The 12,586-nt window shown below is 48.4% G+C and overlaps 1 protein-coding gene and 1 long non-coding RNA gene across 2 annotated transcripts in view; one reads left to right on the top strand and one right to left on the bottom strand.

Annotated features, from left to right (window-relative positions):
• LPP (LIM domain containing preferred translocation partner in lipoma) overlaps window positions 1–7,508 on the top strand; it is a 284,010-nt gene extending 276,502 nt beyond the window's left edge. The window contains exons 9-11 of the mRNA XM_081190316.1: window positions 2,449–2,627; window positions 4,144–4,264; window positions 4,700–7,508. Of these exons, the coding sequence (XP_081046442.1) occupies window positions 2,449–2,627; window positions 4,144–4,264; window positions 4,700–4,828 (429 nt within the window). The 3' untranslated portion in view covers window positions 4,829–7,508. The remainder of the gene's footprint in view (window positions 1–2,448; window positions 2,628–4,143; window positions 4,265–4,699) is intronic.
• A 26-nt stretch (window positions 7,509–7,534) lies between these two features.
• Window positions 7,535–9,179, bottom strand: LOC308585184. The gene is made up of 2 exons (XR_014007127.1): window positions 8,854–9,179; window positions 7,535–8,817 (listed from the first exon to the last, which is right to left on the bottom strand). It is a non-coding gene; the product is annotated as an uncharacterized lncRNA (long non-coding RNA).
• Window positions 9,180–12,586: the final 3,407 nt, after the last annotated feature.

The raw sequence follows: 12,586 nt of genomic DNA, 5'->3' as shown, positions 1-12,586 counted from the left end.
TGGCTAAGTCATGTATAATGAGATAAGAATCCAATGTCTTTGTTCAGACCAGGTCTCTCCATGGTTTTAAGTTTGGTAATGAGTTGCAATTCAGCAGCTTCTCTTTCCAGTCTATTGCTGAAATTCCTTTGTAGTAAAACAGCTACTTTGAGATCTTGTATAGAATGTCCTAGGAGATTGAAGTGTTCTCCTACTGGTTTCTCTGTTTTGTGATATCATGCACACGAAAGCTCATACCAAGAACTAACTTAGTTGGTCTTTAAGGTGCTACTGGAAGGAATTTTTTTATGTTGAAATTAAAAACCAAGACACGTTTTGAACATGTAAAACCAGCCACGTTGTCTTTGTAGGCAACGATTTCAAGGTTGCCAGGAGAAGGCAGCGTGGCGTAGTGGTTAGAGTGCCAGGCTGGGACCTGGGAAACCAGGGTTCACATTTCTTTCTTTTTTAATTGGTTTTCACATATTACATTACAATACAGATGTACTGTACTTTTTGCTCTATAGGATGCACCCGGCCATAGGGCGCACCTTGTTTTAGAGGGGGAGAACAAGGAAAAAAAATCTCCCCCTCTCTGCACAGCGCATCTTCAGCGAAGTGACAGGAGAAACGGGGCCCCTTCCATTTCTCCTCCCGCTTCGCTGAAGGGGCGCTCTGCCTTAGCTGAAGGGGCACCTAGCCTTCAGCGAAAGGAACCCGAAGCCTCCTGAGCGCAGCGGGAACTCCCACTGCACTCCGGAGGCTTGAGACCGCTATCTTTGAAGCCTGAAGAGTGAGACGGGTCGGTGCGCACCAACCCCTCTCGCTCTACAGGCTTCAGCAGAAGGTAACCTGAAGCCTCCGGAACTCCCGCCGCGCTCCAGAGGCTTCAGGCGGCTATCCGGAGAGCAAGAGGGGTCGGTGCGCACCGACCCCTCTCGCTCTCCATTTTATATATATATATAAATTTTTATTGGTTTTTCACATTTTATATAAACACGAACAATACACAATACACAATGCAGACATACAAACACATAAACATACATGTATAATTTCAAATCCTTTTTTCTTAAACCTTACTTCACCAACTTCCCCATACCTCCCCTTTCTGCATCCCCATTTCCAAATTAGTTTCAGCAAATTCTCCTCCTTAATTTTCACTTGTTCTTTTCTTTTACTTAACCTTTTAAAGCTGTAATCCCCTTTTTTCTATACCCTCGACATTTTAGCACTCATTAACTTTACAATATTTCTTAAGATAAGTTTTGAATTTCTTCCAATCTTCTTCCACCGTCTCTCTCCCTTGGTCTCGGATTCTGCCAGTCATTTCAGCCAGTCCAATATAGTCTATCACCTTCGTCTGCCATTCTTCCAGAGTGGGTAGATCCTGTGTCTTCCAATACTTTGCGATGAGAATTCTTGCTGCTGTAGTAGCATACATAAAAAAGTCCTATCTTTCTTTAACACCAATTGGCCGACAATGCCCAGGAGAAAGGCTTCTGGTTTCTTGGGGAAAGTACATTTAAGTACCTTTTTCATTTCATTATATATCATTTCCCAGAAAGCCTTAATCTTCGGGCACGTCCACCAAAGGTGAAAAAAGGTACCTTCAGTTTCTTTACATTTCCAGCATTTATTATCGGGCAAATGATAGATCTTTGCAAACTTGACTGGGGTCATGTACCACCTGCAGATCATTTTCATAATATTCTCTCTTAAGGCGACCCCTCTCGCTCTCCAGATAGCGTCGGGTTCCTTTCACTGAAGCCTGGAGAGCAAGACTCTCCTGGCTTCAGCAAAAGGAACTTGAAGCCTCCTGAGCGCAGCGGGACCTCTCGCTGCGCTCCGAAGATTTAAGGCAGCTATCTCTGAAGCCTGGAGAGTGAGAGGGTTCTGTGCGCACCAACCCCTCTCACTCTCCAGGCTTCAGCGAAAGCAACGCGAAGCCTCCAGAGCGCGGAGGGAGCGCTCCGTCGGCGCTTCGAAGGCTTCACGTTGCTATCGCTGAAGCCAAGGTGCCTGCATTTGCTTCATGCACACACATTTCCCCTTCATTTTTGGAGGGGGAAAGTGCGTCCTATAGAGCGAAAAATACGGTACCAAAACCAACACCGTTTCTTCCCCATCCCCCCATACATTCACATGTATATTTCCTCAATCCATCATATTATTCTTTTCTCCTTTCTCCCACTTCCCTGAAACATGAAGCTCCTTGGGCATAACCATCCCCTGCCTCTCAGCCTAGCCTACCTCACAGGGTTGTTGTGAGGATCAAAGAGGGAGAACTCTGCACGCCCCCTTGAGCTCTTTGGGGGAGAAGTGGGAACTTAATGCAACAAGTAAATAAAATAAGCATTGTTCGTGCATCCAAGGCCTGAGAGCATGCCATGTCTAGGAGCGAGGGGCCTGGGGAGATTTGCAGGCTTGGCGCGACTGACGGTCTCCGGCTGCCTTTTCTCTCTGCAGAGCACCCTGGAGCAGTGCAGCGTCTGCGCCAAGCCCATCATGGAGCGCATCTTGAGAGCCACCGGCAAGGCTTACCACCCTCACTGTTTCACCTGCGTGATCTGTCAGCGCAGTCTGGACGGGATCCCCTTCACCGTGGACGCTGGCGGAAACATCCACTGCATCGAGGATTTCCACAGGTGGCTGTGCTTCTCTTCGCCTCTCTTTGGGGGGCTCAGGGAGGGGAAGAAGCAGAGGTTTGCGTTTGGGCTGGTGTTTAGGCCTTTTGCGATGTGGGAGGGACTGCTATTATCTTATTATTGTGCTGCAAGTTCATTTCGGCTCAGCCAAAAGCACCTGTGGCGTTCGTACAGAGCCCCCGGTCGTTTCACAGACTATTGACCTGTTCACCACTACTTTATCCTTCCACTGCCACCAATTTTGTGTGTGGGGGGGGGAAACCCAGGGTTCCCCGGTAACTTATTGAGTCACAGTCAGGTAGAGTTAACAATGAAGATTAAAGTTTATTTCAAACAGAAAGAAGTTGCATGGCGAGTTCCCCCCCCCCCAATGGAAATAAAGGCACATGACACAATTATTAAGGTTAATGGGCTAAATAAGGCCACAACTTTATTGGTTACAGGTGATGAGCGGTATTGGCTTAGGCATTGGTCCTAACCGACTATATCCGATTTCAGCCTGTCCTCTTGAAGTCCGGGAAGGGTTAACCACCAGTAGGGGGAGTCCTGCTGATGCACATCAACTAGGAACCCCCCCAGGGTCACCAATAGGGGGCGTGCCTTAGGCCCTCACCTCCCCAAGTTTCAGACAGGGCTAAAGGACAGGGATTCTGCCCCCCCCCCCGAATCCTTTATCGGACCACCATTCAATATGGGGGGCAGGTGATGGTGCTTCCTCCCCTCTTCCATCAACAGAACAATACCAATGCCCAACTGCCAATACCCAGAAAGTTGTGATGATTTGCTACGAGGTAGGTGAAAACCAAGTGGCTGGTGCCAATTTGCCAAGTGGAAAAATTCCTGCCAGGCCCCTCAATGGTGACCAACCAAGGTCCATAGCAAGGTCAAGGAACGAAAACCTTATAGGGTGGGAGGGTGGGAAAAGCAGGAACAGCGGGCAGGCGGGGAAAGAGGGAGATCCCCGGCCGCGCCTCCGTTAAATAGGGCAGGCCACACCCCCAGAGCCAGCTGATTGGCTGGCCAGGGGGTGACGCAGCTGGGGATTCCCCCAATCACGCGGGGGGAGCGTGAATCCCGCAACCCCACCTCCTCTGCAGGGTGGAAGTGGCTTTTTAAAATATATTCGAAACGCTGTCACTCTCTTCCTTCTCAGTCTTGTCCCTGTCTCTAACTCACTCTGACTCCTCTATCTCCCCCCCAAAAAAGAACCAACCGAACTAGTTGTCAAAACCTCTGAGCTGAGCCTCAAAATAAGGTAGGCTCTGCCTCTGGGCTTTCTTATTGGTCAACCTATTAACCCTTTCTCTCCCCCAATACAAACATATCCCCAAAGAATGGGCAAACGCCACAGCATCCTTTTCAGTGTACCACCCGCCCATCACTTGCTGAACATCGAAACCTCAGGTGGTGATATTCTTTGCTTGAGCCCTGGAACTTCCAGCGTCAGCGCAGGATGCACAGATTCCGCTTGGCTCAATGAGCAGAGCTTTCACAGCAAACTTTCTCCGTTCCCTAGGAAATTCGCTCCCCGCTGCTCTGTCTGCAAAGAGCCCATCATGCCCGCGCAAGGCCAAGAGGAGACTGTGCGCATTGTGGCCTTGGACCGTGACTTCCATGTGGAGTGCTACCGCTGCGAGGTCAGTATCTTCTGCGCATGCAGAGGATGTGCTGTGCATAGATCAGTGGTAAAGGTCCCCTGGATGGTTGATTCCAGTCATAGGCAACTGCAGGGTTTCTGCGCTCCATCTTGCTTTCAGGTGAAGGGAGCCGGCGTTTGTCCACAAGCAGCTTTCCAGGTCATGTGGCCAGCAGGACTAAACTGCTTCTGGCGCAAGCCTGAAACCTTAAGTTGCTGTTTTAGGGGTTGTTTTTAAAAGTCTGGAACGAATTAATCCGTATTGCATTACTCGCTATGGGAAAGCAGTGTGCCTTGGTTTTGGAATGCTTTGGTTTTGGAACGGACTTCCGGAACAGATTAAGTTTGAGAACCAAGGTACCACTGTAGAGTCATTGTGAAAAGGTGCCTGCAAACCTGAAATCGTTTAATGCGTCTTTCTCACCCTCTTGTACAGGACTGCGGAGGCCGCCTGTCCGAAGGCGACAACCAGGGCTGCTACCCCTTGGACGGCCACATCCTCTGCAAGATGTGCAACTCTGCCCGGATCCAGGCCCTGACGGCAAAGTCGAGCACCGACCTCTGAAGGCCCCCGGAGCCTCACGCCATCCTCCCCCTCTCGCACAGCTGGAAGGCTTTGGGACAAGCAGAGCGGCTTGCTAGGGGCTCCACATTATGGCGTCTCCCCCCCCCCCATGTCTACACTACAGATTTAACTCTTTGAGCCTGCAATCCCTCTCTGCAAGGCACCCTGGGAAATGTAGTTCTCTGGGGCTCTTTCCGAGAAAGGTCTCAGGACACCCCTGCAAAACTACAGTTTCCAGGATGCTTTGAGGAATGCCATGATGCTTAAACTGGTATGAAACTGGTAGATGTTTGTAGTGCAGATGGAACCCCCCCCCCCAAGTCCTCGGCTGTCTCCATCCCCTTCTGGTTTCATCTCCTCTAAATCCGAAACCCATTAGCTTGTCCTATGCATTTTATCCATTCCGACGTTCCCGCCACAGATGCTTACGCCTTTTCCTTTTCTTCTTCACACGAGCTTCTTTGCACATTAATATATGGGGGGGGGGGGACGACGAACGGGGACACTTTATATCTAGTTCTATAGCCTCATATGATAACGTATTGCAATATTTCACTAGTGCCTTAAAGACAACTATGCAGAGTAAGGAGTTAGGGCTGCGATTCAGGGATGGGAAAGGCGATTAGGGAATCTGCGGGTGCTTGCGAGGGAACGTGCTTGGCACTTGAACTGCGCTCAAGGTCCACCTCTGTCGCACCTCCATGGACCCAACTTGCTGGGTTCTCGCGACCAAAACACAGCTTTTAGAGCTGGGACCATAAGCACACCATTTACTGTAATCTCCGCCTGAAAAGGGAAAGAAAAAAAAAGTTTTCTGAGGGGAAGGTAAAAGGACCTCTGGACGGTTAAGTCCAGAAACACACGCTCACACTACAGCTGGAATAAAAAATCTCGCACAGATTTGATCCTCAGCAGTTCTTAAGGGCTGAAATTTCGCAAATTCCAAAGGTCCGATTTGCGGACAGGTCCCTGAGAGACACTTAACTCGCCGTAAGCCGTGTAGGGCAGCAGTATTAAGTATGGCACTTGTCAAGTGCAGTGACTTATGCCCCCTGCCTCCCCCCCCCAAAAAAATAACCCTCTAAATATCCAAACACTAACAAAAGAAATGTTCTATCCTTGAGGTCCAAGTTGAATTAAACACATTCACCAGTTAGAAAGGTAAAGAGGGCGATGTTCCTGCTTCAAATATCCTTCTCCCTGTTGGGCGTGGGAGCCCAGTACCAGAACTGGGAAGGGGATTCCAGCGAAGAAGGGGTACCATTTTGGTGCTGTCCCCACTGCATGCAGGGCCAGTGCTGCAGTGGCGCCTCCCTGCCCCGCCTGTGACTGTGTTGCAGAGGACCAGTAAAGGGACCCCTGACCGTTAAGTCCAGTCATGGACGACTCTGGGGTTGCAGCGCTCATCTCGCTTTACTGGCCGAGGGAGCCAGCGTACAGCTTCCAGGTCATGTGGCCAGCATGATTAAGCCACTTCTGGCGAACCAGAGCAGCACACAGAAACGCCGTTTACCTTCCCACCAGAGTGGTACCTATTTATCTACTTGCACTTTGACATGCTTTCAAACTGCCAGGTTGGCAGGAGCAGGGATCGAGCAACAGGAGCTCACCCCGTCGCAGGGATTCAAACCGCCGACCTTCTGATCCGCAAGTCCTAGGCTCTGTGGTTTAGACCACAGCGCCACCCAAGGGGTCAGTAAAGACTGTTCTCAGGCATGTGTAGCTTGCAAGGACATCTCTTCCTTGGTTTGAAAGACGAGCACCCCCAGTTATAAGAGGTGGGAAATGAAAGTAGGGCCCTGAGGGCGATATTCTCCTGTCCAGAAGTTTGCGACTGGGGTTGGACTAGATGACCGTTGTGGGCCCCCTCCAACTGTACAGTTCTACATCAGCTAGCTCTGCACTGCAACCTAGCAGTTTGAAAGCACACCAGTGCAAGTAGATAAATAGGTACCGCTGCGGCGGGAAGGTAAACGGCGTTTCTGTGCGCTCTGGTTTCCGCCACGATGTCCCGTGGTGCCAGAAGCAGTTTAGTCCTGCTGGCCACATGACCCGGAAAGCTGTCTGTGGACAAACGCCAGCTCCCTCGGCCTGAAAAGCGAGATGAGCACCACAATCCCATAGTCGCCTTTGACTGAACTTAACCGTCCAGGGGTCCTTTACCTTTTTACCTGCACTACAGCAGTCGCTTTCGACCTCTCTCCCAGAGACCCAGGAGTTTTTGAGGGATCTTTGGATGGGAAGGTCAATAGCGGCAGCCGAGCGTCCGAGAGGCCTGCGTTCCATCTCTACACACTGAAAGCAGCCTAGTCGGTGTTGCAAGCAGAGGTGTCCCCTGGGCTGTACTCCAGAGCCCGCTGCAATTGGCCTACAGGGTCTTCTGTAAATATCGTATTTTTTTTGCTCTATAGGACGCACTTTTCCCCCTCCAAAAATGAAGGAGAAATGTGTGTGCATCCTATGGAGCGAATGCAGGCTCTCGCTGAAGCCTGGAGAGCGAGAGGGGTCGGTGCGCACTGACCCCTCTCGCTCTCCAGGCTGTAGGCAGCTATCCGCAAGCCTTCTGAGCGCGGTGGGAGTTCCCGCTGGGCTCTGAAGGCTTGCGGATAGCAGCCTGTTCTGGGGGCTGGGGTCGGGGGAAGCTCGGGCTTCCCCCACCCCATCCCCTCGGTTGGGGGGGGGAAATAGTTTTTCCCCTTTATTTCCCCCCCCCTAAAAACTAGGTGCACCCTATGGTTCGGTGCGCCCTATGGAGTGAAAAATACGGTAAGTCAATGTGGGCAAAGGTTTGAAATCTCTGCCCTGCAGCAAAACGCTATAACCTCAGCAGCGGGGTCACTCCCCTTGCCATAAACTCCATAGCAAGGTAATCCCCCTTGCTTGGAGAGCGGATGCCTCAGACGTGGTCCCTCTGGGAACAGGGACAGCAGGGGGAGGGTAGATCACCAGTCTTCCCATTTCAAAAATAGGTTTCCTTTGGCTAAAGTCAGAATCTGGATTTAAGTGGAGATAAAGAGCTACAGGCTATTCCACCCAATGTTTTATCATTCAGTCATGGTTTGCCTCTCTCCATTAACACAGAGGAACTGTGTCACTCCAGATAGCAGGAAGGTTATCCTCTAGCTGAACCGGGGAGCCAGGATCCTTGCACCTCTAGAGCTAGCTTCTCAGGGAGAAGGCTAAGTAAGGACCCTGACACACTAATTTTCTTCTTGCGGGGATGCATGCATGAACCTGCAGTCCTAAACGCTGTTAGCCCAGCCATTGCTGCACCGCATAGTTCTCCAACCCTCGCATTTCAGCGCTTAGACGTTTCTCTCTCTGGAGAAGAGCGGGGTAGCGTTTCAGCCTGCTAAGGAGCTGAGTCCTTACTGAGAAATGTAGTAAATTAAGCAGAGTGCAACAGGGTGTTACGCTCATAGGGCTTAGTCACCATAGCAGAGTATATATTTATTACAAAGCTTTATTTAACCTATTGCAAAGAAAACACACACGCACACCCCTCTTTTTTTGCCAAAGAAACCTTGGCCACGATCCACTAGGAATGCCTTTTGCATGAGCCCTACACCAAGGAAGGAGAGCACCAATGCATTTCAATGCTGCACGTTCAGGGGATGTTCCTAGTGGATTGGGCCCGTGGGTGGTTGCTGTGGTTTTTCTCTAAAGTATGCAATATTTTTTATTCCTGAAAAGTTTATAACCTAAGATTTCCCTGCGCCTTTCCCCCAAATATATAGGATTTTTTATATATATAAAAATTATAAATGTATGTATACTTAACAAGAAATATATATGTCTACTATTTTGATTAAACTTTTTATGTATGTAAGTTAGGTCGAGATGAGCCGAGGGCAGTGGGAACGTCATTTGGATGTTGGATGTTCTTGTAGATGAGTCGGTGCCTGGACAATTGCACTCTTAGTTTTAAGACGAATACTTAGCAATCAGTAGACTTAACCCTTATTCCCACTGATAATAAATAGGAAACCCTACAAAATGATAATAAATGATAATAAATAGGAAACCCTACAAAAAACCCATACAGTCCAAGTTTAAGAGAGCCCGAGGTCCCAAACCTCAAAATACGGTATTGCAATCACCACTCCTTTGCTAGACCCTTTGAAGCAAAAAGTGTCTGGATCAGAAACTTCTCTCCTGTTGGGCTAGCTGCCTGTATTTTATTTTATTTTGCTTCATCGTGCACACTCGTTGGAAGGAATATTGATTGCGCTGTAACCCTAATTCCAGTCACTGGGAAGGGGTGCCGAAATGAGATTTAGGAGAGAGGTTTGTGAAGCTCAAGGCAATGTCCAGGTTTCACCCTTCAGCTATGCTTAAGGCAGGACGGAATCCAGTACAGTGGTGCCCCGCAAGACGAATGCCTCGCAAGACGGAAAACTCGCTAGACGAAAGAGTTTTCCGTTTTGGAGGTGCTTCGCAAAACGAATCTCCTATGGGCTTGCTTCGCAAGACGACAATGTCTTGCGAGTTCCTGCTGGTTTTTCCCTCCCCCCCTTTTTTCTAAGCCGCTAAGCCGCTTATCAGCTGATCCGATCAGCAGATAAGCCGCTAATAGCGCTAATCCGCTAATCCGTCAATGGGCTTGCTTTGCAAGACGAAAAAACCGCTAGACGAAGAGAATCACAGAACGGATTCTTTTCGTCTTGCGAGGCACCACTGTATAAACAAAATCCGACTGGGCCACATCTGGCCCCCGTCCAGATGTTTTGGGCCACATGTCCCATCGGCCGAAGCCAGCACAGCTTGTAATCCAAAACAGCTGGAGGGAGGCCAGTTTAAGGCTAAGGCTGGATTCACAGAGAGATGGCCCTGGGGCTGCTCGGTGGAGCCTCCATGTGCAAGGGCAGTGTACCTCTGAACTCCAGAACGGGGAGCCTTTTTCTTTCTAGTGCCTCTGATGTATTATTTGCACTCAATTCTTTCCCCATTTTGCCTTGTCTGCTCAGAGGTAAGTCCTGCTGCCTTCAGTGGGGCTTACTCTGAGTAAAGTAGGGTTAGGATTACAGCCTTGACGCAAAGCAGCAAGGTCAAGGTTTCTCATGCTGTGTCACTGGCAGGAAAAGGAAATGCTTTTGTGAACAACGTGACGACCACCGATCTCTCCATCTTCTTTTGCTCCTTCTTTCTTTCTAATGAACAGTGAAGAGACTGGGCACTTTCTGAGTTTTGCGTCGCCCAGCACTGCAAGGGGTCAGACTAGATGGGCATTGGGGGTCTCTTCCAACTCTACATTTCTATGATTCTGCGAGAAAGGGCACATCTTTGAATGCATTGCATCGTAGAGCTGGGATGGAGGGACCCCAGTGGCCATCTAGTCCAACCCCCTGCAATGAAGGGATCTCTTTTTTAAAAATATGTTTTATTAGTTTTTAACATAACATTTTCAACAATTATTAAACATACTTTTATACCTTATACAATTTTTTAGACTTCCATCAATCACATCAGAATTTTTTCCAATTTTTCACCTAATTTACATTTCTGACTTTCACTATTACATTTAAATATCATAACTAATATCTCTCTTCTTTCTCTTCTTTGCAAAATTTCCTATTTTCCTCCTTACAAAACTTCTTGTAGTCCTACTAGCGTAATTTGTTGATTACAGTTGCTCTTCAAATAATTCGTATATTTCTTCCAACCTTCTGCGAATCTCTGGTCCTGCAGGTTTTGAATCTGTCCTGTCATTTTGTCCAATTCTGCATAGTCCATTAATTTCGTCTGTCATTCTTCTTTCGTCAAGGTTTTTTCTTGCTTCCATTTCTGGGCCAACAAAACTCTTGCCGCTGTTGTTGCATATAAAAACCATTTAATGTCCTGTCTATTAATGTCCTGACTTAAAATACCAAGTAAAAGCAATGAAGGAATCTCAGCTCAAAAATCAGTGACAGTGAGCCCTCCAGCCTCTGCTCTAAAACCTCCAAGGTAGGAGAGCCCATTTTCCAAGGGAGTCCGTTCCACTGCCAAACAATTCTTAGTGTCCTTGTTTTCCTCCTGCTGCCCAGTACATATTTGCTAAATCCAATAGTCCCTTCATTTCATACGAAGGTCAAATGCGGACGCCCTGAGATGCTAAAGTCCTCAAACAAGCAGCGTCCTTTGGTCCTCGGTGTGAAATCTCAGGGGCGCTGCTGTACATTGCATTTTCAGCTTTGACCGGCCAGGCTTAGAAGGGGCTGGTGGAGAGGAGGGGGGTTTTTTTTGGGGGGGGGATCCTGAGAGAGCGTTTGATAGCGGCTGCCTGGGAAACTGCACAAGTCAGCTTTTTCAGAAAAAAATAAACCGCTTATTGTAATTTGCCAGATCTGATGCACAGCTGACAGGCACCTTCCTGCGGGCGGTGGGGTTACAATAACTCCTGCTGGCCAACCCACCACCAATGCAGAAGGAGGAGGGGGGGACGTGTCTCTAGCCAGGAATTATATTTAGCCTTTTGGTTTCATAACAGTCGGCCAGCTCCTCTCTCTCTCTCTCTCTCTCTCTCTCTCTCTCTCTCTCTCTCTCTCTCCTCTGTAGGTCCTTTCCCTGAGAGCACACAGCCCCTTATCGATGAGCAAGCTTTATTTTTAACAAAATAAATCAAATATCTGCATTGGGTGCATTCTCCAAATCTCTGGCACGCTGAATTATTTCTCTCCTTTTGAGACCAGGTGCATTGTGAGAGTTGAGCTGATGTGAATTTCTCCCCTGTACAATCTGCAGGCAGAAAGCAGGTTGTCAGAATGTGGGGCAAAGCTGATTTCGGCCGGCAAAAGTCCTAAGTATTTTATCTTTGGCAGGCTGTTGGGTGTTTGGGTTTTTTGGGGGGGGTCAGCTGTTAAACTAGAATCACATAATTGTGGAGTTGGGAGAGACCCCCAAAGGTCATCTATCGCAACCCCCTGCAATGCATGGAACTTTTAAAGGTCCATGCTATTTCAAAATGTTTAAAAAGCTGGGGGGGCGGACTTAACATCTCTCTCCCCCCAAAAAAAGCTTAGACTTAGAATGACAGTTAAACAATTCTGCATCTGGCCACGTTCTGCAGATGAAAAAATGAAGTGGTCTGGATTTGATCAAAAATGGTTCTCTCTTGGGCTGGTGAAGCTGTGCCCCGTCACTGCCACCTCGTTAAGTTTTCTGTTAAAAATAATAACGATGCAGACAGGGGGGAAATGGGTTTAAAACAAGTGAATAAAACCAGTTGCAGCTCAGGACAGTACTGAAAACCCCGCTAAGAGAGAAATCAAAGCAGAGGGTCAGGATAATTCAGTTTGAATTCCTGCAAGATCTTCCTAAAAAGTTTCCACCCTCTGGGGCCAGCAAATAAATGGAAACACCGTACAGATGGGGCTCCCTGTAGAGGATTTTCTGTGCCTAAATGTCACACTAGACTAGAAGAAACTCTTGTATTCTTCATGCCTTTGAGGAAGAAGGAAACTCACAGTAGATCCTCGTCCTTTTTTCTTTTCCCTTTCTTTTTTACTGAGCTGTGGGCTCTTGTCTAACACAAACGTAGATAAGGTGGTTTTGAGACCTAAGCCGGAATTTCTCAGCATGTGTTTTTTCTTGGGGGGAAATTCTCCACCTTGCGGTGTTTGGCGTTCCCATTTCCCCAGGCCTAAAAAACAAGTCCGAGAGACCGCCCTGAGTTTCCCGGAGACCACATTGAGACACATGGTGCGTCACAAATTCAGCAGGCCTGTTCCTAGAGCCTCAACCCTGCAAGGTAATGCGCTGTGGAAGGAAATGGATGAG

Source organism: Podarcis bocagei (genome assembly GCF_964188305.1).
Source record: "Podarcis bocagei genome assembly, chromosome: 4".
Classification (NCBI taxonomy): Eukaryota; Metazoa; Chordata; class Lepidosauria; order Squamata; family Lacertidae; genus Podarcis; species Podarcis bocagei.
Note: the sequence above shows the minus strand (reverse complement) of the source record. Positions and strands in the feature narration are given on the sequence as shown.